The sequence below is a fragment of the Rana temporaria genome, chromosome 2 (genome assembly GCF_905171775.1).
Source record: "Rana temporaria chromosome 2, aRanTem1.1, whole genome shotgun sequence".
Lineage (NCBI taxonomy): Eukaryota > Metazoa > Chordata > Amphibia > Anura > Ranidae > Rana > Rana temporaria.
The window spans coordinates 196,808,832-196,833,433 of NC_053490.1; the positions used below are offsets into that span (position 1 = coordinate 196,808,832).

Consider the following 24,602-nt stretch of genomic DNA (forward strand, 5'->3'; position numbering starts at 1 on the left):
TTGCGCGCTGCCCGTCGGGAAAAATGACGTCACACGCATGTGCAGAACGTCTGGCGCGGGAGCGCACCTCATTTAAATTGTCATCGCCCCCTGGATGAGAAGACCGCCTTGCGACGGAGGCACTTAAGTTACACAGCCGAAAATTTCTAGGTAAGTGCTTTGTGGATCGGGCACTTAGGTAGAAATTTTCCGCCAGTGTAACTTAACTGCTGAAAGTTAAGTTAGGCAGGTCTTTTGTGGATTTGCCCCATTGGGAATATCTTGGCAACTGAATAAATATCCAAAGCATCAATCCAAATTAAAAGTATGAATCTTTATCACAAAATTGTAAAAGGAAATGTTTTATATGCATCCACATATAAAAATGCATAGGCCCAATTGTTGCAGCATATACATAAAAATGAATTCCATCTACAACCCAGAGTCTCTCCAGACATTGTAACTAACTATATAGGTTTAATGCAGCATATATTGTAGTGGGACTATATTTTCTGTATGCATTTTGTGAAATTCATTTACATCCTCAGGAGAATATGAACAAACACTGTATTGTGAAATATTTGGATCTTACATATATTTTTGAATCAAAACATGAAAAACAAGCACCAGTATTTACTCATATTCATGTTCCATAGAAGATAGGCCTATAATAAAAAGAACTTCCTAGATTGCCGCAAAGCTACGTATAGCATCAAAGAACACAATCGTTTAAAGTGTTTGTAAAGGTAAAAATATAAAATACTGCACTGTCTCATTAAAATTAGTTTAATGTGATTTTTCATATTGGTATTTTATTTCTGACTGCAAATGCTTTGATATACCTGGTTGATCGTGCCTGTGTCGCTCTTCTTACAAGTAAACGGACCACAGTAGCATGGCAGGCAATCCAGGCTACCATGATCAGTTTGTGTCTTGCATCATCCTGCTTAAGGTACAGACGCGCTGCGTAAAAGCACAGTGTGCTTGTATATTCCGTAGTCAATGCAGAGCAGTCTCCTCACCCATTCCAGCTCTTGGATAGGGAAAAGAGAAAGTGACATCTGCTGCCGAGTCTGAGAGCATTTCATAGCCATAGAAACGCACTTCCTGTCCTGACGTAAATAACTTGACACTGAACACGCCAACCGTGCATCACTGTGGAACCAAGAGCGATCACATGACCTACAGGTATGAGGCTGCACAGTTCAGTATGCGCATTTAAAAAACAAAACAAAAACAAAAATCACATTCAAGCTTGATATGGTGTTGTATGGTGTTAATACTAGCAAGGGTTACAACCACTTTAAGAGAGAACCAAACAGGATACAAGGCCTCAAAGCACACCAATGCAAACAAACTATCTGTAAAAGTATCACAGCCTATTTTCAGTCAGTCTCCCAAAGGATCCCACAAAGTGTAAATATAATGGACTAGTACTCAGCCCATACCTGTCTAACTGGAGTATTAAAGATAATATCGCAAACCCATATATGTAAACTAGTAATAAAATAGTTGTCCAGCCACTGTTAACATATCAAGTTAGAAATACATGCTTATAGTTATGACGCATGAATGATTCCATGACGGGATAGAGTGTAGATTCCCAGTAAGGCTCTTCTAATATAATTCTGAAACCATCATATTATCCCAGGCTTATAAGGAATAGTTCATACGAAAAAAAAAAAATCTGTATATTGCTACATCAATTCTATAGTGAGGGTATGCTATTCCCACTAGTCTATTCATCAACAACACAATTTCAAAGTGTAACCTACCTATTTTAATGTCACATAGAAAGACTGTACAATCACTCATGGTGTTGCCACTGGCACTGTAATGATTCCAGGCCAGATTATGAGCTTCATTTATATGCCCTGTCCGGTCCATGGCACTGAACAAAGCCACCGAGACCACAGACCCTGAGCACTCTGATGTCATCATATTGCAGATGTCCCAAGACAAGGAATAACTGCCACGTCAGGTATCCTTACCACAAGGACAGATCCAATGGGCACTCATCACTACCCAGGGGAAGAGTCTGCATTCACCTGGTCCATAACATAGGCCTGTTACGGATCATGGGACCCCTTTATGTCCAAAAGATGCCAACATGACTGGGAATTTATATTCTATCCCCTATGGAATCATTCATGTGTTATAATTATAAGCATGTATTTCTAGCTTGATGCGTTAACAGTGGCTGGACAACTGTATTGTGTTACTAGAGCTGTAAATACTACCGTATTTTTTTCTGTATATCAGATACTTCCATATAGGACAGTGTTCAGTGTATAATTACATACATGAGATTGCGATATCATTTAGTACCCTTGAATGACAGGTATTAGCTAAGTACTATTTCATTATATTAAAAAAAAATTAAATCTTATTATGGACTGACTAAAAATATGTTCTGAAACTTTTACAGATAGTAATGTTAATATTCCTATCAAAAACATTCCTGGACAAAACTCAAAGGTAGCGGGTGCTGCAGCAACAGCCAGGTGGAGACTGGAGACATCACAAGTCAATGTCAACATTTTCGGAGGTGCACAGGACCGCTTTACATGCATGACGAAGGGTTCCTGTGCGGCTCCAAAAATGTGCACTTTATCCTTTGTAATGTGATCATTCTTCAATAAACTTTTCAGATGACATTGGGTGATCTGTGGTGTGCTGGCAAATATGTACATTGACTTTTGCAGATAGTTTGTCTCTGTGGGTGTTCTTTGCAGTCGTACTGTCTTGAAACCTATTTGGCTCCCTTTTAAAAAAAATGTGTCTTTTGATGATACATGAAGCTTTGCTGAAATCTGGGAGGCTATTTTTTTTTATTATAGGTCTATCTTCTCTTCAACATAAATGTAAGTAAATACTGGTGCTTGCTATTTATGATTTAGGTAAAAAAATATGTACTGTATGGTATTAGTATTTTATCATACATTATTCATCCTTAATCACCTGAGGAAGTGAATACATTTCATTATATACATATTAAAAATATAGTCCCACTACAATGCATACTGTATTAAACCTAATGTATAAGTACTACTGGATAAGTACAATATTTGTAGGGCCTCTGGGTTGAAGGCGATATTAATTTTTTTGTACTGTATATGATGCATAAACTAGTCCTAAATGTTTTTATACCTAGGTGCATATAAACTATTTTCTTTTACTTTGTTGTGATACGATTTTCCATTTGGATTGGTGCTTTGAATATTTGGTTGCAAGATAGTCCTAATATTTCTAGGTAAATAATAATATTGTAAGGGATGATAATTGTAATAACTTTAAAATTATAAAGGCAACATACTTTATATAATACCTTCTGTTTCCCATGGTTCCCACACCTTATTTTTTTATGTTGCCTCATTTATTGTATATCTGTTGTGTGCTGCACTTCATTAGCTGATCCACAGTTTGTGAGCCAATCAGTCTGCTAAACATTTACCAAAGGTTTCTGTGAGGCCCTGTACACACGATAGAACATGTCCGATGAAAGCGGTCCGCGGACCGTTTTCATCGGACATGTCCGCTGGGAGATTTTGGTCTGATGGCTGTACACACCATCTAACCGAAATCCCTGCGGACAGACAGCGCGGTGACGTGGCGGTGACGTTGACGCGCCACGTCACCAAACCAGGAAGTAAAATACTTCCAGGCATGCGTCGAATCCATTCGACGCATGCGGGAGATTTCTGTCCGCTGGTTAGGTGTACTAACCAGCGGACATGTCGGACGGAGGGGTTTCCAGCAGACAAGTTTTAAAGCATGCTTTAAAACTTTTGTCTGCTGGAAACCTGTCTGCTAGGCTGTACACAAGGTCGGATCTGTCCGCTGAAACTGGTCTGCGGACCAGTTTCAGCAGACATGTTCGGTCGTGTGTACAAGGCCTCAGTGATCGATTCTTTTTTTCTGAACACATTCATTTAGAATTGTCGAAGTGGCAAAGTTGTTCTTTAAAGCAGAACCTGTTTTTAACCCATCTGCTGCTGCCTCTGGTGCTTGGTAAAAAAAAACGGTGCTGCTCTTTAATTTTCCTTTGCTTTCTTTCCCAATATGGACTTCTGAATTGTTATTAAAGGGCATTGAAACAGGCTCACTTTAGTCTGTAATTGTCTTCCACAAGAATTACTCAGTATCTTGGACATGCCCCCAGGGCTTTAGAGGATATTAATCTCTGCTGTTGTGTCCTATGTGGTGCACAACATTTCCATAGAGCTCGTTTCATCTGGATAGAAACAGTTATTGCAGATCCCACCCCCTGTGCATACTAAACCTGGGGCCTAGGATATTTTTTTATACATTGTTGTGTTGCTTTCCAAATGTGAATGCAATATTGCTTCTCAGTGAGTAGAACTGACTTGCTGTGCTTCTAAAGCCTCGTGCACACGATCAGTCCATCCGATGAGAACGGTCTTGCTTCCAAGCATGCGTCGACTTGATTCTGAGCATGCGTTGATTTTTAACCGATGGTTGTGCCTACTAACGATCGTTTTTTTTCCCATCGGTTAGGAATCCATTGGTTAAATTTAAAGCAAGTTGGCTTTTTTTTAACCAATGGTTAAATAACCTATGGGGCCCACACACTAGCGGTTTTGACCGATGAAAACGGTCCATCAGACCGTTGTCCTCTGGTTAACCTATCGTGTGTATGAGGCCTTACTGTATGAGGTGATATTGTATGCTTTTTAGCAACTTATACAGGAACAGAAAGGTGTATGTAAGGGAAGTTTAGACTAGTGTCTTGTACTGTGCAATGTGATCTGTACTGCAAACAAATGTAACACACAGCATCTGGTTTACTGTCGTCTACTGTTCAAATTTAAGCAAGGCTGTATATATTAGTTTAGATGGGCATGATGTCTGCTAAATGTCAATCGGTGTTGAGTAGGCATTACTGCAGTGATGTGCTGGCTCTACCTGACCCATCTCACATGCCAATGCACAGCAGGATGAGAAGACCAAGGATGGTCAAGTGACTTTTCTCTCCATTTTGAAGTAGAAAACCATTAGATAAATGTGGAAAGTAGGTAAGAAAGCTGCTCAACATACAGGAGGTAGTATTAAAACATACATTTCTGTAGACTGGAGTTCTGTTTAAATTTTGGTTGCCTTTTAGGAAAACTGTGCGAGTCTCTCCAGATCTGCCTTATATATACTTCTTAATCTTGTTGAGGATCAAATCACTGGTTATAGGTTCATTGCATACACTGACAAATATCATCCTATCGATATTATCAATATTTTAGTATTTTTTATTTGGTATTGTATTGATATTTTTAATGCAGACTCTTTCTTTCCTCAGCAAGGCTATGTGAACCTGCTGACTGATACTGTGTAGCAGAAGCAGGCCACATGTAGACATGTTAAATGTAAAGGACAACACTAGTAAGTATCATTGAGTTCTAATTTTTTTTTTTTTTTTTTTTTTTACATTAGTTATAAGGATGTTTTTAGCTCGTCATCAGCTGCGGCATAGAATGAATATTAAACAAAATGAAGTTACTTGCATAGAAGACTTCCTTCTGTCTGTAGAGCAGACGGGGCAACAAACCTACAATTCACTGGTTATCCAAAATGCAGCTGACATTTTTCGAGAAAAAGACAGACTTTGCTCTGATTCAGAGGTGGCTAGCAACACAACAGTACCGGATTTGGATAAGGAAGACAATCCTAACAGGTAAATGGTTACAGGATATGAAAGAACACAATAAATGTAGATAAAAATAAAGAAGAAGATTTATTTGCTCTTCGTAAATCTGAAAATTTGAAAATCAGTTTATCTGAAATGTGGCTGCTTGACCTCCAAGCACATTGTAAGGATATGCCCATATTTTAGTTTGGCAATTATGACAAGTCATTTCTAATATACAAGGCAAGCATCAAAGACATTTTCATTGGTTCACCTTTTCTTTAATTTAAATGTTACAGCAATGCCTCTACTGAAATTGTATTCTAGAGTTTCATTATATCCATATCACTGCCTACAGAATCTCTTGGAAATTTGGGGATAATCAGTATTAAATAAGATTTGGCTTAAAAAAAGATACAGAAATTACTGCTTTGTATTATTCGGCTCCCATTGACTTCATTGGTATTTGGATTTGGCACTTGCAATTTGGTCAAGTTTGCATGTTGTTTACAAACAGAACAAATTAGCGTAAGCTGTAATTTTGCTGGAAATTTTAACACACTTTATTTCTTCGTAAATGTAATTGTTTCTGTAGTAGGTTGTATACATTGCAAAGCTTTGTCACTTCACAGACAGGTTCACAGCATCCCCTAGGCATGTTATTTAGCATTATTACTATTAATTATGAATAATATTTATTAAGCATTAATAAAATCCCTGCTCATCACCAAATTCAATTTTTAAAATAATTTCTTAATTTGTTACATGTCCCTGAGGGCAGTGCCATCTTCATAGCATCATGGGCCCCCGGGCAAAGAAATGCATTGGGGCCCTAACAATTAAGATGGTGACCTGCGACGTGCTACGCTGTCTGAGTCTGAAGATGACAGAGGTGGGTGGAGCCGATCTAGTTTTCTAGCCACGTAGGCGGCACGCTATAAATGCTGGGGTGGCCGCGGCATGCTCTGAATTCTGGGGTGGCCGCTGATGTCACTGGTTGCTAGGCACCAGATGGCCAGCAATTCTAGCAACCAGTGCAGTCAAGTGGCATGCCAGAGCTTGACTTGACTGTGTAGTTTATCTGTCTAGTTAGCTGTTTGCCAGAATTAAATTCTAAAGTTTTGTAAGCAATACCATTGGAAATTCTCTTTATTTTAGAAATGAAGACATGGGTAAAAGGATGTTGAAAAGCACCTTTGGAGGATACCGTTCTACACCTAACTTGTTTCATTCAGATTCCATTACAATTCCACTAAGTGTGGGTAGCTTGGCACAGTCTGCACCTGGAACATCTGGCAGATCCATGTCTCTGCACACAGTTTTAAGTTTAGATGACAGTGGTAATCTACAGTCACCTCGAAAACAACCTCCTCCGAAACCAAAGAGAAACCCTACTACAAGATTAAGTGCTTCTTATGAAGCTGTTAGCGCGTGTCTTATTGCTGCAGCTAAGGATCTTGATAATGATGGTGAGAACTATTATGGACTTTTAAGTATATACAGCACAAGCAGTCATGTAGCATCAATAGTTACAATTAAAACTACTGAACGCAATGTATGTTGTTGTTACACGATTTATGTTTGTTTTAGAACAATAAAATGTTCATTTGAAATTAATGTAATTATTTGAGAAGTTGCTTTTCAAGTATGCATATAATGAAAGAGTTGGGGTAAGATTTGACTGGAAGAGTGGTTTGGATATAGTATAGTATAATTAATACCCACTTTCAGTTTTTTTTTTAATCTGTGTCTCTTTTAGGAGATTTGTCTTTGCGTCCTGCCTTTTACAGCCAACAAGAAATGAGAGGAGATTTCCCTAAAGTAGTAAAAATTCCCTCTAAAGCCCTGTACACATGATCCGATATCTGATGGAATCTAATCCGATGGATTTTTTCATTGGATATCCGATGAAGCTGACTTTCATCAGTCTTGCCTACACACCATCAGTCAAAAATCTGACCGTGCCAAAACGCGGTGACGTAAAACACTACGACGTGCTGACAAAAAGGAAGTTCAATGCTTCTGAGCATGCGTCGACTTGATTCTGAGCATGCGTGGATTTTTCTCCGATGTAGTTCCACACAGACGATCGTATTTTTCTGTCGGTTTTTTATCTATAGGAAAAATGTAAAACATGTTCTTTTTTTTTCCCCGGATGGCAAAAAGACCGATGGGGCCCATACACGATCGGTTTGTCCCATGAAAACAGTCCATCGGTCTGTTTTCATCGGACAAACCAATCGTGTGTACACGGCTTTAGTCTGTTGTCGCAGGAACAAATGTCCCAATCGGAAGTTTTCCCTTTTTCTCCTATTCTGTAAAGCCCTGTTGGACTGTTTTCAACGGACAAACTGATCGTGTGTGGGCCCCATCGGTTTGTTTTCCAAACCGATGAAAAAAATAGAACATGTTTTAAAATTTTCCTATGGATAAAAAACTGATAGAAAAAAACGATTGTCTGTGTGGAACTCCATCGGAGAAAAATCCACGCATGCTCAGAATGAAGTCGACGCATGCTCAGAAGCATTGAACTTAATTTTTCTCAGCACGTCATAGTGTTTTATGTCACCGCGTTGGACACAGTCGGATTTTTGACTGATGGTGTGTAGGCAAGACTAATGAAAGTCAGCTTCATCGGATATCCGACGAAAAAATCATTGGATTAGATTCCATCAGATATCCGATCGTGTGTACAGGGCATAACTCAAAGTTCTGGGTTTTCCCATTACTTTATATCCCCCTAATTGTGGCCAACATGACAAATGGAGTGAGTTTCCCTAGTTGGAATACAGACAGCAGTAAAAACTTAACAGGGGTTCTTAGGTAGCACCACTTTATTAAAAAAAAAGTTTTGGGTTTAGACACACTTTAATATATGTTTTAAGGTTTGCTTATCATCCGTCCTCTCTTCCATTCCCTCTTCTCCTCCTCCCTGTCTTCCTTTTTTTCTCTCCTTCTTTCTTTTCCTTTTCTTCCCATCCCTCTCTTCACACTCTATTCTCCTCCCCCTTCTTTCTTACCCCCTCTGTTCTTCTCTTTTTGTTCTATCGTTTATGTTATCCTATTCTTTTTATTCTCTTTCTCCCTCTTTCTTAAACTAGTATATTGTTTTCCTGTTTTAGCTCTCTATCGGCCAAGACCGCATAGTGATGATTACAGCACCATGAAAAAAATTCCACCGCCAAAACCAAAGAGAAGTCCCAATACAAAGCTGAGTGGCTCCTATGAGGAAATATCTGTCCATAGATTTGGTGAAGTGAAATCATTAAGTGTGCTAGTGAGAAAATGCAGTCGGGATATGGGAACCATGCAAAGAGCTGCCTCTGCAGATGGACCACATCCAGGGATGTTATCTGTATATATGTCACAGGATGAAGATGATAATGAACCTGTGTATATTGAAATGGTTGGTAATGCTAAGAAGAGTTGCCCACCCGAAGCCTGCAGTCCAGAACAAGGAGAAGCTGTATATGAGGAGATGAAATATTTCAATCCTGATCAGATAAATAGAAACACTGTGCAGACCAGTCTCTCACAAACTTTTTTGTCAAATATGAACTTAGTTGATGGCTGTGCCATAAGTAAAAAAGTGGATGGCCAGTGCAGGGAAACATATGACATACCAGCTCCATTTCCAAACCTCCTTGCTCATCGACCTCCTCTACTGGTATTTCCTCCTGCCCCAGTTACTTGTTCTCCTGCATCTGATGAGTCCCCCTTGACTCCATTAGAAGTAATAAAACTTCCTGTACTTGAAACAAACATAAACTTTTCTATACAGTCGGAATGTCCAAGTCCAATATCTCCTCAATGTGCAAAATATCAAAAAGGGGACAGTGAAAGACCATCATCACCAGCACAGAGTGCACTTTGTGTTACAAGCAAGATGTCCCCACCTTCTACGCCTCCACAGCAACCAACCTCAGCTCCTTACAGTTCGACTACACACTTTACTTTTCCTACTGAGACCCCATATGCCTTGTTAGTTAATTCTGCAAAGAGGTCTCTTCATACAGATACTCTAAAAACACTTTGTAGACCTAGTCCTTCTGTAACTGATACTTCTTCTAGCACAGTGACCAAATTGCCCTTTTCTTCACCAGTAAAAATTCCAAGGACTATTCAAACTAAATCTCCTTCTGTGTTTCCAGCCAGTGTAACCAACATTAGCAATGTGACAAGTCCTCTGGATGAGTTAACAACCCTCTTTAACTCAGGGAGGAGTTTACTGAGAAAATCTGCAGCTGGCAGGAAAATTCGTGAGCTGGAAGGTATGAAAGAAATACAGTGACTTTTTTTTGTAAAATGTTGATATTAATGCACTTTATTTGACACTACAAGACTGATTCCCCCAAAAAAATATGCAGCAGTTGTGCAATACAGATAGTCAGGTTTAATTTGTCATATAAAGCAAAATACCTAAATAATTTTTTCTATAGTTTTCTCCAATGTTTGTAGTTTCTTTATGTGCCATTGGTTGTGTGCCTTCAGGCTCAAGTGACACAAATCTAGCCCTGATAATGTATCGTTTGCCGTGGTAAATTATATTTTTATATTGTACTGTATATTCTATTAGCAATTCTTTTAGTCAGTGTTAACTCTTTAATTTAAAAAAAACCGACATGGGTTCACCCCCCAGGAGCATACCAGGCCCTTAGGTCTGTTATGGGTTGTAAGGAGACCCCCCTACGCCGAAAAATCGACGTAGGGGTCCCCCTACAATCCATACCAGACCCGTATCCAAAGCACGCTACCCGGCCGGCCAGGAATGGGAGTGGGGACGAGCGAGCGCCCCCCCCCCTCCTGAGCCGTGCCAGGCCGCATGCCCTCAACATGGGGGGGTTGGGTGCTCTGGGGCAGGGGGGCGCACTGCGGGCCCCCCCACCCCAGAGCACCCTGTCCCCATGTTGATGAGGACAGGACCTCTTCCCGACAACCCTTGCCATTGGTTGTCGGGGTCTGCGGGCGGAGGCTTATCGGAATCTGGGAGTCCCCTCAAATAAGGGGGCCCCCAGATACCGGCCCCCCACCCTAAGTGAATGGATATGGGGTACATCGTACCCCTATCCATTCACCTGGAGGCAAAAAGTAAAAGTTAATAAACACACAACACAAGGCTTTTTAAAATATTTTATTTTTCTGCTCCGGAGGCCCCCCCTGTCTTCGTTATTAGCTCAATTAGCAGGGGGGGCTTCTTCTTCCACTCTCCGGGGGTCTTCTCCACTCTCCGGGGGGGGTTTCTTCTTCCGCTCTCCGGGGGGGCTTCTCCGGACTCCAGGGGGGGCTTCTCCGGACTCCGGGGGGCTTCTTCCATCTTCTCCCCTCTTCCGCTCTTGACTCGGCGAACCCCGGTTCTTCTGCAGCTCTCCGGTGCCTTCTTCTTCAGCGCTGGCTGCCTGCTATGTTTGTGTGTTAGCTCGATTTCAAACAGGCAGCCGGCGCGGTCTTCTGTGACGTCATCTTCTCTTCTGTTCTTCTCCCCTCTTCCGATGTTGACTCGTCGCCTGTTGTCGCTGTAATGATGGTTCGCCGAGTCAAGAGCGGAAGAGGGGAGAAGATGGAAGAAGCCCCCCGGAGTCCGGAGAAGCCCCCCCCGGAGTCCGGAGAAGCCCCCCCGGAGAGCGGAAGAAGAAACCCCCCCCGGAGAGCGGAGAAGACCCCCGGAGAGTGGAAGATGAAGCCCCCCCTGCTAATTGAGCTAATAACGAAGACAGGGGGGGCCTCCGGAGCAGAAAAATAAAATATTTTAAAAAGCCTTGTGTTGTGTGTTTATTAACTTTTACTTTTTGCCTCCAGGTGAATGGATAGGGGTACGATGTACCCCATATCCATTCACTTAGGGTGGGGGGCCGGTATCTGGGGGCCCCCTTATTAAAGGGGACTCCCAGATTCCGATAAGCCTCCGCCCGCAGACCCCGACAACCAATGGCAAGGGTTGTCGGGAAGAGGTCCTGTCCTCATCAACATGGGGACAGGATGCTCTGGGGTGGGGGGGCCCGCAGTGCGCCCCCCTGCCCCAGAGCACCCAACCCCCCCATGTTGAGGGCATGCGGCCTGGCACGGCTCAGGAGGGGGGGGGCGCTCGCTCGTCCCCACTCCCATTCCTGGCCGGCCGGGTAGCGTGCTTTGGATACGGGTCTGGTATGGATTGTAGGGGGACCCCTACGTCGATTTTTCGGCGTAGGGGGGGTCCCCTTACAACCCATACCAGACCTAAGGGCCTGGTATGCTCCTGGGGGGGAACCCATGCCGGTTTTGTTTTTACAAATTGCCGTGGAGTTCTCCCTCGGGAAAGCATACCAAATGCCGTCGCTGGAATGGGCTTTTACAAGGTGTGACTAGTTTACACTTTGTAGAACCAGCCCTAATTTTACACTTGCAAAATAACACTTACGGCGCAAAAAGGAAGCTAGAAAGCTTTGTGGATCGCCTTAAGTGCTAATTTGCATACTAGCAACGGCATTTCGACTCGAAATGCCCCCAGCGGCGGATGCGGTACTGCATCCTAAGATTCGGCAGTGTAATTCAATTACACATGCCGGATCTTCTGTCTAACTTTGGAAAAAGCCTTTTGAGGATCGTTTCCAAAGTTACACACAGACTGAACAGCAGTTAAGTCGGAGTATCTCTTTTGAGGATCTGGCCCATGATCTGTATCCCAGACCTAGTGTGCTGAGTATTTCCCACCAATGTTCAGGAAGGCGGGGTTAATAAAATGTTTACAAGCTGGATAGACATGTATGGCTGGCTGTAGATGCTTTTCAGATGCTTTGTGCCAAACACAAAATGAATAATGGTTGAATTTATGTTGAGATAGCCCCTCTGCTCCATATACACTTTTGCAGGTGCATCTATGAATCATTACACCAGACTTTACAGGTTTCGTTCTATATTTTTATCTAGACTGATCGGCTGGATGAGCCCAGTGTGTTGGAGGAATATACCAGCCTGTTAAATTACAAAATCAATCCTTCTGAATTTAAATTGCTGAACATTAATATTCTCACCTAATACTTTCAAACTTCCACTTTAATATGGCAACTCAGAAACAAAATGCAATACCTTGGAGTCCATGTCACCCTGGCATTTTCAGCCATTTTTCAGGTGAACTTCCCCTCCCTTAACATCAATAAGACAAGATCTTAAAAGATAGAAAATGGAGATATATACTTAGTGAGACAAAGGCAACATGCTGCAAATTAATATAATGCCCCTTAATGCTTCAAATCCTCAGCGATCACAATACATCCTACTTGTATCCACTCTGTTAAAAATTAATTAATACATTTTTTTTTGGGGGGGGGGCAAAAATAAGAAAACATTCAGCATAACACACTACATACTTTGCTTGGCAAGGGGACTTGGATTTCAAGACTATGTGCACTATAATCAAGCCATACACCTTGCCCGAATATTTGACTGCTGCAAACATGCCACGTTTAACAAATGAGTAGCTAAAGAACAGGAAGCCTTCATCATCCCTCTGTCAGCCTTACATAGATTTTTAACTTTCATGTCTGATAGGCACTACACTAAAGGTAGTACAAGTGATTCACTTTTTTTGTCTCTCTCATTTATATACCTCACTAATGACACCAGTCATAGGGAACCCCTATTTATCCCCTGCATGCAAAACTGGCAACACCTAGTTGGCAACAAAATTTGACTTTATCACTTTGTCTCCCAAGGGTCCCCATGACCTATATCTGAGATACAAAAAATGCTTCCCCTCTAAAGAGATGGTGAGCCATACAAATGTGACATTCATCAATTTCTTGAAACCCCTGACTTCCTTGAAAACTTGTGCCCTCATTTATTCACTTGCTAATGACTGCTATCCATGGTTCTGAAACTGTATAAACACATTTCTATACCATAAATTGAGAATAATTGTAATCCAATAGCAAATTGAATCACTGCACTCTAGAATGCAAGGAAAACGCTTTATTGCATAAAATCATCCAACATCAAAAAATATTTTCACCACAGCATCATGACACACATGGAGGAGAGCACGGTTGACGCGTTTCACAAATTTCTTTGCTTAGTCATAACCAATAAAACCACAGCACACTAAAAAATATCCTTTATTATTTTATTAACTAATGTTTACCTTTCCAGATTGGATTATGGCCAAATATAGGCAAAAATGGTAATAGAACAAGGTGAATCCTGTTTAAAATAAGCAGAAAAACATTGTTATTGATACAGAGTATGTGGAACATGTGGAGAATGTGGAAAATGGTTGTAAATGGGTAAATGCTGGTCTCATTTCTCTTTCAATCATTGTTAAATACACCTCATTGACTCACATTGGATTTAATATTTTGTTTGCTCAGATCAGTAGACACAAACTTGTAAGTGGGAAAGTAAAAAAAGATCTCTGCAAAATAGTTTAAATGTATTACAATTAAAACACTTAATAACTGATGTTATAAGAATACATCTTCCTTTCAAATGGCACAGCTACAATTCTTTTCCATAGATACATAGTTAGTTAAACTGAGATCATTGTATGTAGTTAAAGGGTTTCCAGTGATTTTAGTATAAATACACATTAACCTTGATTCTGACTCACCAAAAGTTGGATCTTAACCACTTAAGGACCCGCTCATGTACATATACGTCGGTACTTTAAAGATGGATATCTCGGTAACAGCAGCTGCTGCCACAACCGAGATATCCATCTTATCTTTATTTTTTATCTTTTTTGCATTTTAGTCTAAATATTTTTTTTTGTGTAAAAATGTATAAATAAAATTAATAAAATAAATAAAAATAAATAAGAAAAAAAAAATGTTTAAAGCGCCCGTCCCAACGAGCTCGCGCGCAGAAGCGAACGCATACGTGAGTAGCGCCGCATATGAAAACGGTGTTCAAACCACACAAATGCGGTATCACCGCGATCGTTAGAGTGAGAGAAATAATTCTAGCCATAGACCTCCCCTGTAACTCAAAATATGCAACCTATAGAATTTTTTAAACATCGCCTATGGAGACTTTTAAGGTTAAAAGTTTGACGCCATTCCACGAGCGGGCGCAATTTTGAAGCGTAACATGTTGGGTATCATTTTACTCAGCGTAACATTATCTTTCACAATATAAAAAAAATTGGGCTAACTTTACTGTTGTCTTATTTTTTAATTCAAAAAAGTGTTTTTTTTTTCCAAAAAAAATGCGCTTGTAAGACCGCTGCGCAAATACGGTGTGACAAAAAGTATTGCAATGACCGCCATTTTATTCTCTAGGGTGTTAGAAAAAAAAATATATATATATAATGTTTGGGAGTTTTAAGTAATTTTCTAGCAAAAAAAAACTGTTTTAATCTTGTAAACACCAAATCTGAAAAACAGGCAAGGTCCTTAAGTGGTTAAAGTCCACCTTCTGGTGAGTCAGAATTAAGGTATAGTCTACACAATGAAGAACACATCAAGCATATCTATGTGAAGATCTGATTAAAAAGTACAAAACTGAATAACAGAACATTTTCAAAACATCAAATAAACCTTGCAATTCAGTTAAATCGCTAGTTAAGGGATGGAAAGAGTGTGGCATAGTTAAGGGGTGGAAAGAGTGTGGTATAGTTAAGAGGTGGAAAGAGTATGGCACAACTCTAAATCTGTAAAGAACAGATGGTAAGGTATTAAGTAAAGTAAGGAATCACTAAAATAAGGAGGCTGGTGAAGGAGGCAATAAAAAGACCTGTGAAATTCCTGAAAGAATTATAGACCTATATGGCTGAAATTGGTTAGACCAGTAGTTAGCAATCTCAGTCCTCAAGTAAAGGGCCATGTTTTAAGGTTTTCCTTCACTTTGCACAGCTTCCTTAAAGCAATATAAATGACTTTGTATTGATAAGAGCTATTTTATCTAATGCCGCGTACACACCATCACTTTATGTGATGAAAAAAAATGACGTTTTTAAAAACGTCACTTTAAATGACTGTGTGTGGGGGAAAACGTCGTTTTATGTCTTGTGAAAAACGACCCAAAAAAATTGAAGCATGCTTCAATTTTATGTGTCGTTTTTCAAAACGTCAACTTTTACTTCACAGAAATTGACCGTGTGTAGCAAAAAACGTCGTTTAAAACGACGTTTTTTCACCCGCGCATGCCCAGAAGCTACTTATGAAGCGAGCTTCAATGGAAAAACGTGAGAAACGTAACCTCGCTTTGCTAGAACATTGTGAGAAAAACGATGGTGTGTAGGCAACTTCGTCTTTGAAAATTGAAGTTTCAAAAACGTCACTTTTTACTTCACAGAAAATGTTTTTTTTCATCACATAAAGTGATGGTGTGTATGCGGCATAAGGGAAGTTCCCAAAACATGGCCTGTTGGGGGTACTTGAGGACTTAGGTTGAGAACCACTGGGTTAGACTATGCATACAACTGTTGCCTGGCTACACCACCAGTTGCAGCTTTATGGGGGGAAAACAAAATGAAATCCATTGTCTACTGAAACACACATGACATTAGTTTTTAAATGAAAAAAAAAACTCCTGATGCCTCGTACACATGGCTGTACTTTTTGAGAAAAAAAGTCAGACAGGCTTTTTTTCTCAGAAAGTCCGGCCGTGTGTAGCCTCCATCTGACTTTTTTGTCGGAAGTCCGATGGACCTTAGATAGAGAACCTGTTCTCTATCTTTCCGTCTACGGACTCATGGCGGACTTTTGCATGGGCAAAAGTCTGACCGTGTGTACAAGGCATAAGAGAATCTGAAGTCAAGTTAGAAGAATAATCTATGATTCACACCCCTTTTTTATCCTAGTGGCCACTGTCACCAAAACAGAAAGAGGAAATTGAACATTTTGAAGTTGTCACCAGAACATGTGAGGCTAAACCTGTTCGGGTGACAAATGTACAAGAGCAGTATTTCTCTCACTTTGAAGGGAAATCTTGCCAATGGGGCACATGGCAAAAAATAACATGACAGGGCTTTTAATCATTCCATACTTTATCCAAAACTGAAAAAAAAAATGCATGGCTCTATATATACTTTAGTAATACCAATGCTAATGTCCTGGAATAGCCAAGTCAGAGTCCAGAGCTCAATCCAATATGAAATATGTGGCTGGATTGAAAAATACTATTCTCTCACAATCCCTATGCGACCTGACAAAGCTTTGGCAGTTTTCCAAAGCGAAATGGGGGACATTTTCAGTGTCTAGATATGTGAAACATATGCCTTTGCATTCTCTATGATTTTTCATTGTATTTAAAATTACTTTGCAGAGATATATTTTCACTTTAGAATAAATAGTCTATTTCTGTTGATCAGTGTAATAAAAGAAAACTCTAAAAACACAACAAAAATGGCAAATCTAAAGACCTAAGCCCCGTACACACGATCAGAATTTTTCCATCGTAAATTCCGACCGTGTGTACAGGGAGTGCAGAATTATTAGGCAAATTAGTATTTTGACCACATCATCCTCTTTATGCATGTTGTCTTACTCCAAGCTGTATAGGCTCGAAAGCCTACTACCAATTAAGCATATTAGGTGATGTGCATCTCTGTAATGAGAAGGTGTGTGGTCTAATGACATCAACACCCTATATCAGGTGTGCATAACTATTAGTCAACTTCCTTTCCTTTGGCAAAATGGGTCAAAAGAAGGACTTGACAGGCTCAGAAAAGTCAAAAATAGTGAGATATCTTGCAGAGGGATGCAGCACTCTTAAAATTGCAAAGCTTCTGAAGCGTGATCATCGAACAATCAAGCGTTTCATTCAAAATAGTCAACAGGGTCGCAAGAAGCGTGTGGAAAAACCAAGGCGCAAAATAACTGCCCATGAACTGAGAAAAGTCAAGCGTGCAGCTGCCAAGATGCCACTTGCCACCAGTTTGGCCATATTTCAGAGCTGCAACATCACTGGAGTGCCCAAAAGCACAAGGTGTGCAATACTCAGAGACATGGCCAAGGTAAGAAAGGCTAAAAGACGACCACCACTGAACAAGACACACAAGCTGAAACGTCAAGACTGGGCCAAGAAATATCTCAAGACTGATTTTTCTAAGGTTTTATGGACTGATGAAATGAGAGTGAGTCTTGATGGGCCAGATGGATGGGCCCGTGGCTGGATTGGTAAAGGGCAGAGAGCTCCAGTCCGACTCAGACGCCAGCAAGGTGGAGGTGGAGTACTGGTTTGGGCTGGTATCATTAAAGATGAGCTTGTGGGGCCTTTTCGGGTTGAGGATGGAGTCAAGCTCAACTCCCAGTCCTACTGCCAGTTTCTGGAAGACACCTTCTTCAAGCAGTGGTACAGGAAGAAGTCTGCATCCTTCAAGAAAAACATGATTTTCATGCAGGACAATGCTCCATCACACGCGTCCAAGTACTCCACAGCGTGGCTGGCAAGAAAGGGTATAAAAGAAGAAAAACTAATGACATGGCCTCCTTGTTCACCTGATCTGAACCCCATTGAGAACCTGTGGTCCATCATCAAATGTGAGATTTACAAGGAGGGAAAACAGTACACCTCTCTGAACAGTGTCTGGGAGGCTGTGGTTGCTGCTGCACGCAATGTTGATGGTGAACAGATCAAAACACTGACAGAATCCATGGATGGCAGGCTTTTGAGTGTCCTTGCAAAGAAAGGTGGCTATATTGGTCACTGATTTGTTTTTGTTTTGTTTTTGAATGTCAGAAATGTATATTTGTGAATGTTGAGATGTGTTATTGGTTTCACTGGTAAAAATAAATAATTGAAATGGGTATATATATTTTTTTTGTTAAGTTGCCTAATAATTATGCACAGTAATAGTCACCTGCACACACAGATATCCCCCTAAAATAGCTAAAACTAAAAACAAACTAAAAACTACTTCCAAAAATATTCAGCTTTGATATTAATGAGTTTTTTGGGTTCATTGAGAACATGGTTGTTGTTCAATAATAAAATGAATCCTCAAAAATACAACTTGCCTAATAATTCTGCACTCCCTGTATGCCCCATCGGAGTAATTCCTTTGGAAATTCCAATGAATTCCATCGGAGTTTAGATAGAGAACATGTTCTCTTTTACTCCGATGACATTTACTTGACATTTTATAAATGCCTGAAATTCCGCTTTAAGCCCTCTGTAGTTTAGTGTTCTATGACAACAAACTATTAAACCTTCCAGAGATTTGAATTGTTAAATGTAGTTTTAGCCTTCTAATTTTAGTCTTTGTCATACATATTTTTACACTACTGTTGTTGAAATAGAAAGTTTCAAAAAAACAAAAAATCAGTGGCAACGAGTCTTATACATCCCCTTCTTGTGCCGACTTGATTGTTTATACAGTAGGTACAGTATCTCACAAAAATGAGTACACCCCTCACATCTTTGTAAATATTTTATTATATCTTTTCATGTGACAACATGACAACAATAAATTACACTTTGCTGCAATGTAAAGTAGTGAGTATACAGCTGTATAAAGAGTGTAAATTTGCTGTCCACTCAAAATAACTCAACACACAGCCATTAATGTCTAAACCGCTGGCAACAAAAGTGAGTACACCCCCAATTGGCCATATTCCCTCCCTGGTGTCATGTGACTCGTTAGCGTTACAAGGTCTCAGGTGTGAATGGGGAGCAGGTGTGTTAAATTTGGTGTTATCGCTCTCACTTTGTCATACTGGTCACAGGAAGTTCAACATGGCACCTCATGGCAAATAAATTTCTGAGGATCTGAAAAAAAATATTGTTGCTCTACATAAAGATGGCCTATGCTATAAGAAGATTTCCAAGACCCTAAAACTGAGCTGCAGCACAGTGGCCAGGACCATACAGTGGTTTAACAGGACAGGTTCCACTCAGAACATCCCTCACCATGGTCAATAAAAGAAGCTGAGTGCACGTGCTTAGCATCATATCCAGAGGTTGTCTTTGGGAAATAGACATATGAGTGCTGCCAGAATTGCTGCAGAGGTTGAAGGGGTGGGGGGGGGGGGTCAGCCTGTCAGTGCTCAGACCATACGCCATACACTGCATCAAATTGGTCTGCATGGCTGTCATCCCATAAGGAAGCCTCTTCTAAAGATGATGCACAAGAAAGCCTGCAAACAGTTTTCTGAAGAGAAGCAGACTAAGGACATGGATTACCGGAACCATGTCCTGTGGTTTTATGAGATCAAGTTAAGCTTATTTGGTTCAGATGGTGTCAAGCGTGTGTGGCGGCAACCAGGTGAGGAGTACAAAGACAAGTGTGTCTTGCCTACAGTCAAGCATGGTGGTGGGAGTGTCATGGTCTAGGGCTGCATGACTGCTGGGGAGCTACAGTTCATTGAGGGAACCATGAATGCAAACATGTACTGTGACATACTGAAGCAGAGCATGATCCCCTCCCTGGACTGGGCCGCATGGCAGTATTTCAACATTATAATGACCCCAAACACACCTCCAAGACGACCACTGACCTGCTAAAGAAGCTGAGGGTAAAGATGATAGACTGGCCAAGCATGTCTCCAGACCTAAACTGTGGGGCATCCTCAAATGGAAGGTAGAGGATCCAAGGTCTCTAATATCCACCAGCTCTGTGATGTTGTCATGGAGGAGTGGAAGAGGACTCCAGTGGCAACCTGTAACGCTCTGGTGAACTCCATGCCCAAGAGAGTTAGGGCAGTGCTGGAAGATATAGGTGGCCACACAAAATATTAAGACGTTGGGCCCTATTTGGACATTTTCACTTGCCAGCGGTTTGAACATTAATGGCTGTGTTGAGTTATTTTGAGGGGACAGAAAATTTACACTGTTATACAAGCAGTACACTCACTACTTTACATTGTAGTAAAGTGTCATGTCTTCAGTGTTGTCACATAAAAAGACATAATAAAATATTTACAAAAATGTAAGGCGTCTACTCACTTTTGTGATATACTGTATCTTTATGCTGTCCCAAATCCAATCCAATGCAAATCCCACATTTAGAACCAGGTCTTCCGAAATACATTGATTTTGCTTCGAGCGTGACAATTTCTAATTACCTTGATGACAGATTCTTAAGAAGACACAGCTTGGCAAAGAATATACCATCATACAATTCTTTCTAGAGTTAAGTTAATACTTGACTTGATAATTTGATAACAACGTCTCAGGCCCCATACACACAAGAGGATTTATCCGCAGATACGGTCCAGCGGACCGTATCCGCGGATAAATCCTCTCGAGGATTTCAGAGGATTTCTATGCGATGGCGTGTACACACCATCGCATTGAAATCCGCGCTGAAATCCTCTGCCGATGACGTGTCGCGCCGTCGCCGCTATTATGACGCGGCGACGGGCGCGACGCTGTCATATAAGGAATTCCACGCATGCGTCAAATCATTACGACGCGTGCGGGGAATCCCTTTAGACGGATGGATCCGGTAAGTCTGTACAGACGAGCGGATCCATCCGTTGGAATGGATTCCAGCAGATGGATTTGTTGTGCATGTCAGCAAATATCCATCTGCTGGAAATCCATCCCAGGGGAGATTTCTCTGCGGATAAATATCCGTTGGCGTGTACACACCATAGGATCTATCCGCAGAAACCCATTTGATGGGATTTATCTGCGGATAGATTCTATGGTGTGTATGGGGCCTCAGAGTATATCTTCCAGTAAACCTTGGAAATACTATGCAGGGAAATCTCTCCTTGTTTGTCTATGTGTGTGTACTGTACATGTATAGCATTTAGCAATCTCCTTCACTGAACCTGTATTATTATAAGTTAGAATTCCATAAAATTTATTTTTTAGATGTTTTGAAGTGTCAGTATTTATGTATTTTTAAACATAAACAGCATGAAAATTTAATATAAAAATCAATACAAATATAAGGCACAACAACCTAGAGATGCCTGCATATACCTGCGGCGGCCTCCAAAACTCTCCCTTTATAGGGCATTTCCAACAATGAAAGCTTCTGCACTTTCTGAAAGTACATGAACCCATTAAAAAGTACCTGTCACAAATTAGGGTTTATAGGGAATTGTTGTTTGTTGGCTCCTGGGTAGGGATGAGCCGAACACCCCCCCGTTCGGTTCGCACCAGAACCTTCGAACAGACCGAACGTTCGCGCGAACATTTAGAACCCCATTGACGTCTATGGGACTCGAACGTTCTAATTCAAAAGTGCTCATTTTAAAGCCTAATATGCAAGTTATTGTCATAAAACGTCTTTGCGAACCCGGGTCTTGCCCAAGGGAACATGTATCAATGGAAAAAAAGTTTTAAAAACTGTCGTTTTTTCAGGAGCAGTGATTTTAATGATGCTTAAAAAAAAAATTTAAAAAATGAAAAATTCCTTTAAATATTGTACCTGTTGGGTGTCTATAGTATGCTTGTGAAAACGTCTTTGAGAACCCGGGTCTTGCCCCAGGGAACATGTATTTTTTTTTAGGACTCCTGAAAAAAATACGGTTTTTAAAACTTTTTTTCCATTGATACATGTTCCCTTGGGCAAGACCCGGGTTCTTAAAGACGTTTTCACTGGCATACTATACTATAGACACCCAGCAGGTACAATATTTAAAGGAATTTTTCATTTATTTATTTTTTTAATTTAAGCATCATTAAAATCACTGCTCCTGAATCTTTAGGTGCAAACTACAGAGCACACGACCAGTAAACACCAAGTAGCTTTAGGTGCAAACTACTGTACAGAGGACACAGGCAATAAACCACGTAAGAATTCTGCAGCTAGCACAATCACCTGCCTGCCAGTAAATTAGGAAGAACTGATCTAGCTAAACTATACAGTGTATAAATATATGTACAACACCTGGGATGTATATACGTATATCCTCTACACACTGTAACATTAACTGACTAGCCTGCCTGCCTGCTCTATCTACCTGAAAAAAATGACACTCTCTCTGTCCTCTCTTAACCTGCAGGCGACCTTTTATAGTGTGGGGCGTGTACTAAACCCCCTGAGCCATAATTGGCCAAAGCGACCCTGGCTTTGGCCAATTATGGCTCTCCGTTTTTTGCAAGCTGTGATTGGCCAAGCATGCGGGTCATAGTGCATGCTTGGCCAATCATCAGCCAGCGATGCCGCAGTGAATTATGGTCTGTGAAACGTAACTCGAATTTGGCGCAAACGACCCGTTTTGTCCGTATTTCGATGAACGAACATACAATGTTCGAGTCGAACATGAGTTTGACTCGAATACGAAGCTCATCCCTACTCCTGGGCTTCATGCTAGTTCTTGAACATAAACATAATTTACTTTTACTGCAAGTGACATTTCTGCCCTGGGCTTAATATTCAGTCCTGAAATCAGAGGTTGTTTCCTTCTTTTCACATTGCTAATTTAGATTTTTTACTTCATAGAAACTTTCTGTAAAGTACCTGAAATGCATGAAAGAAATTGAATGTGAGAAATAGGATACTGTATGATTCATGATGTCAACTTACATAAGTCAATGACATTCAGTGTTGCCAACCTACCAGATTAAAATGTACTGACACGACACCCAAAATATACTGGCACAGCAAAGTTTTTACTGGCACTACCAAAAGTTACAAAATTACAATTTTAAGTGCAAATTTCAATATTTAGGCTACAAATTAGTACAATATGCAATTAGAAATGTGATTTAAGATAGATACTACAGCAAATTTCTTATTTTATTTTCAATATAGTAAGTAAGTGGCTCAGGGACAGGACTCAGGAGGGCAGGATATTAAAATGGACAGGCACACACACATGAAATTGAGCAGTGTGCAGCAGCACAGATCACCAACACGTCCCCTCCTGAGTCACAGTGACAGTCTCTCTTCATGGCAGGTGGTTTCTTCAGTCCACTGCAGTCCAAACAGCACAAACAGTCCCGCTCCCGGGTTGCCTTGCTCCCATCCCGCAGACCTGCAAATGAGACTCTGGCTGATCCGCTCCCTTGCATCATGACATCACACGACATGCCCAGGCACCACCTCTGCCAGACGCGCCCCCCTGACGGTACCACCCAAACACACTGTAGCAGGCACTTGAATGGTCTTGACCGACTCCAGACCTGAGCTGCTCATGCGCAGTTCCAAGCCAAGCATCTTTTTATCTTTTTTTACTGGCTACCCTTTTCTCTTACTGGCATTTACTGGCCCGTTTTTTAATGGCTGCCAGTAAAAATACTGACGGTTGGCAACACTGATGACATTATAAAGAAGTAAATTTCACATACAGTCATATGTAGAAAAATACATGGTTACTATGTCTGATAGCAAACATTGAAATTTGAACTCATTGAATACTGTAACTATGTTGCATATTTGGATGATCAGCAATTATGTATTTATCATGCTATAGACTGAACTGTATTTTTCATTCCTTAGTAATATTATGGGAAGGGAATAAGGGCATTCAATGTGTCTGTTATAAATGCTATCTATAGCATTTTTTTTTCTGTTGCAAAATTCTATGGAAAAAAGTAGACAAAAGCCAAATATCTGTCATCTGATGTTCATAATCTGTAAAATTGTGATAGATATTTTATGTATTGAAAGACAGGCTGCCAGTACAGTGCACCCATTCAGCAACTTCTTTTCATTTCCAAGGTGTTGAGCGGAATCTGAATACAAGCACTGGGGAAGATACTGCAATGCCAGATACTCAAGATACAAATGCAAATAATCAAGATAACCAGCCATTAAGCACTTTATCTATATGTGAACCATGTGAGAATGGAAACTCTGTTTCTAGTGGTAAGTTCCCATTGAAAGAAAAGGAAAAATCCTGCATGTATGCACCTCAATCAAAAAAAAAAACTTTTATTTTCATAGTTTCAAACTCCTTTTGAATTTGTAATTTACCACAAAAATGTATATTTTGTACTTCTCTGGCTTTATCTTTTCTCAAAAAGGGGATTTGCTGCTTTTTAGATGATGTACACCCTGCACAGCTAGTAATAAGCAACAGCAACCTGTCCCTATACATTAATATTGGAGAATGATTGTTTTGTTAGAACAAAAGGCTTTCATGCAACTACAGTATGTATATAAAAAGTTCCC

General features: G+C 40.5%; 1 protein-coding gene across 1 annotated transcript in view; it reads left to right on the forward strand.

The window, feature by feature from the left end:
* The window catches only part of MYO16 (myosin XVI), a 357,599-nt gene that overhangs the window by 286,775 nt on the left and 46,222 nt on the right, over positions 1-24,602 (forward strand). The window contains exons 30-33 of the mRNA XM_040336205.1: positions 5,425-5,665; positions 6,776-7,086; positions 8,740-9,888; positions 24,150-24,296. Of these exons, the coding sequence (XP_040192139.1) occupies positions 5,425-5,665; positions 6,776-7,086; positions 8,740-9,888; positions 24,150-24,296 (1,848 nt within the window). The remainder of the gene's footprint in view (positions 1-5,424; positions 5,666-6,775; positions 7,087-8,739; positions 9,889-24,149; positions 24,297-24,602) is intronic.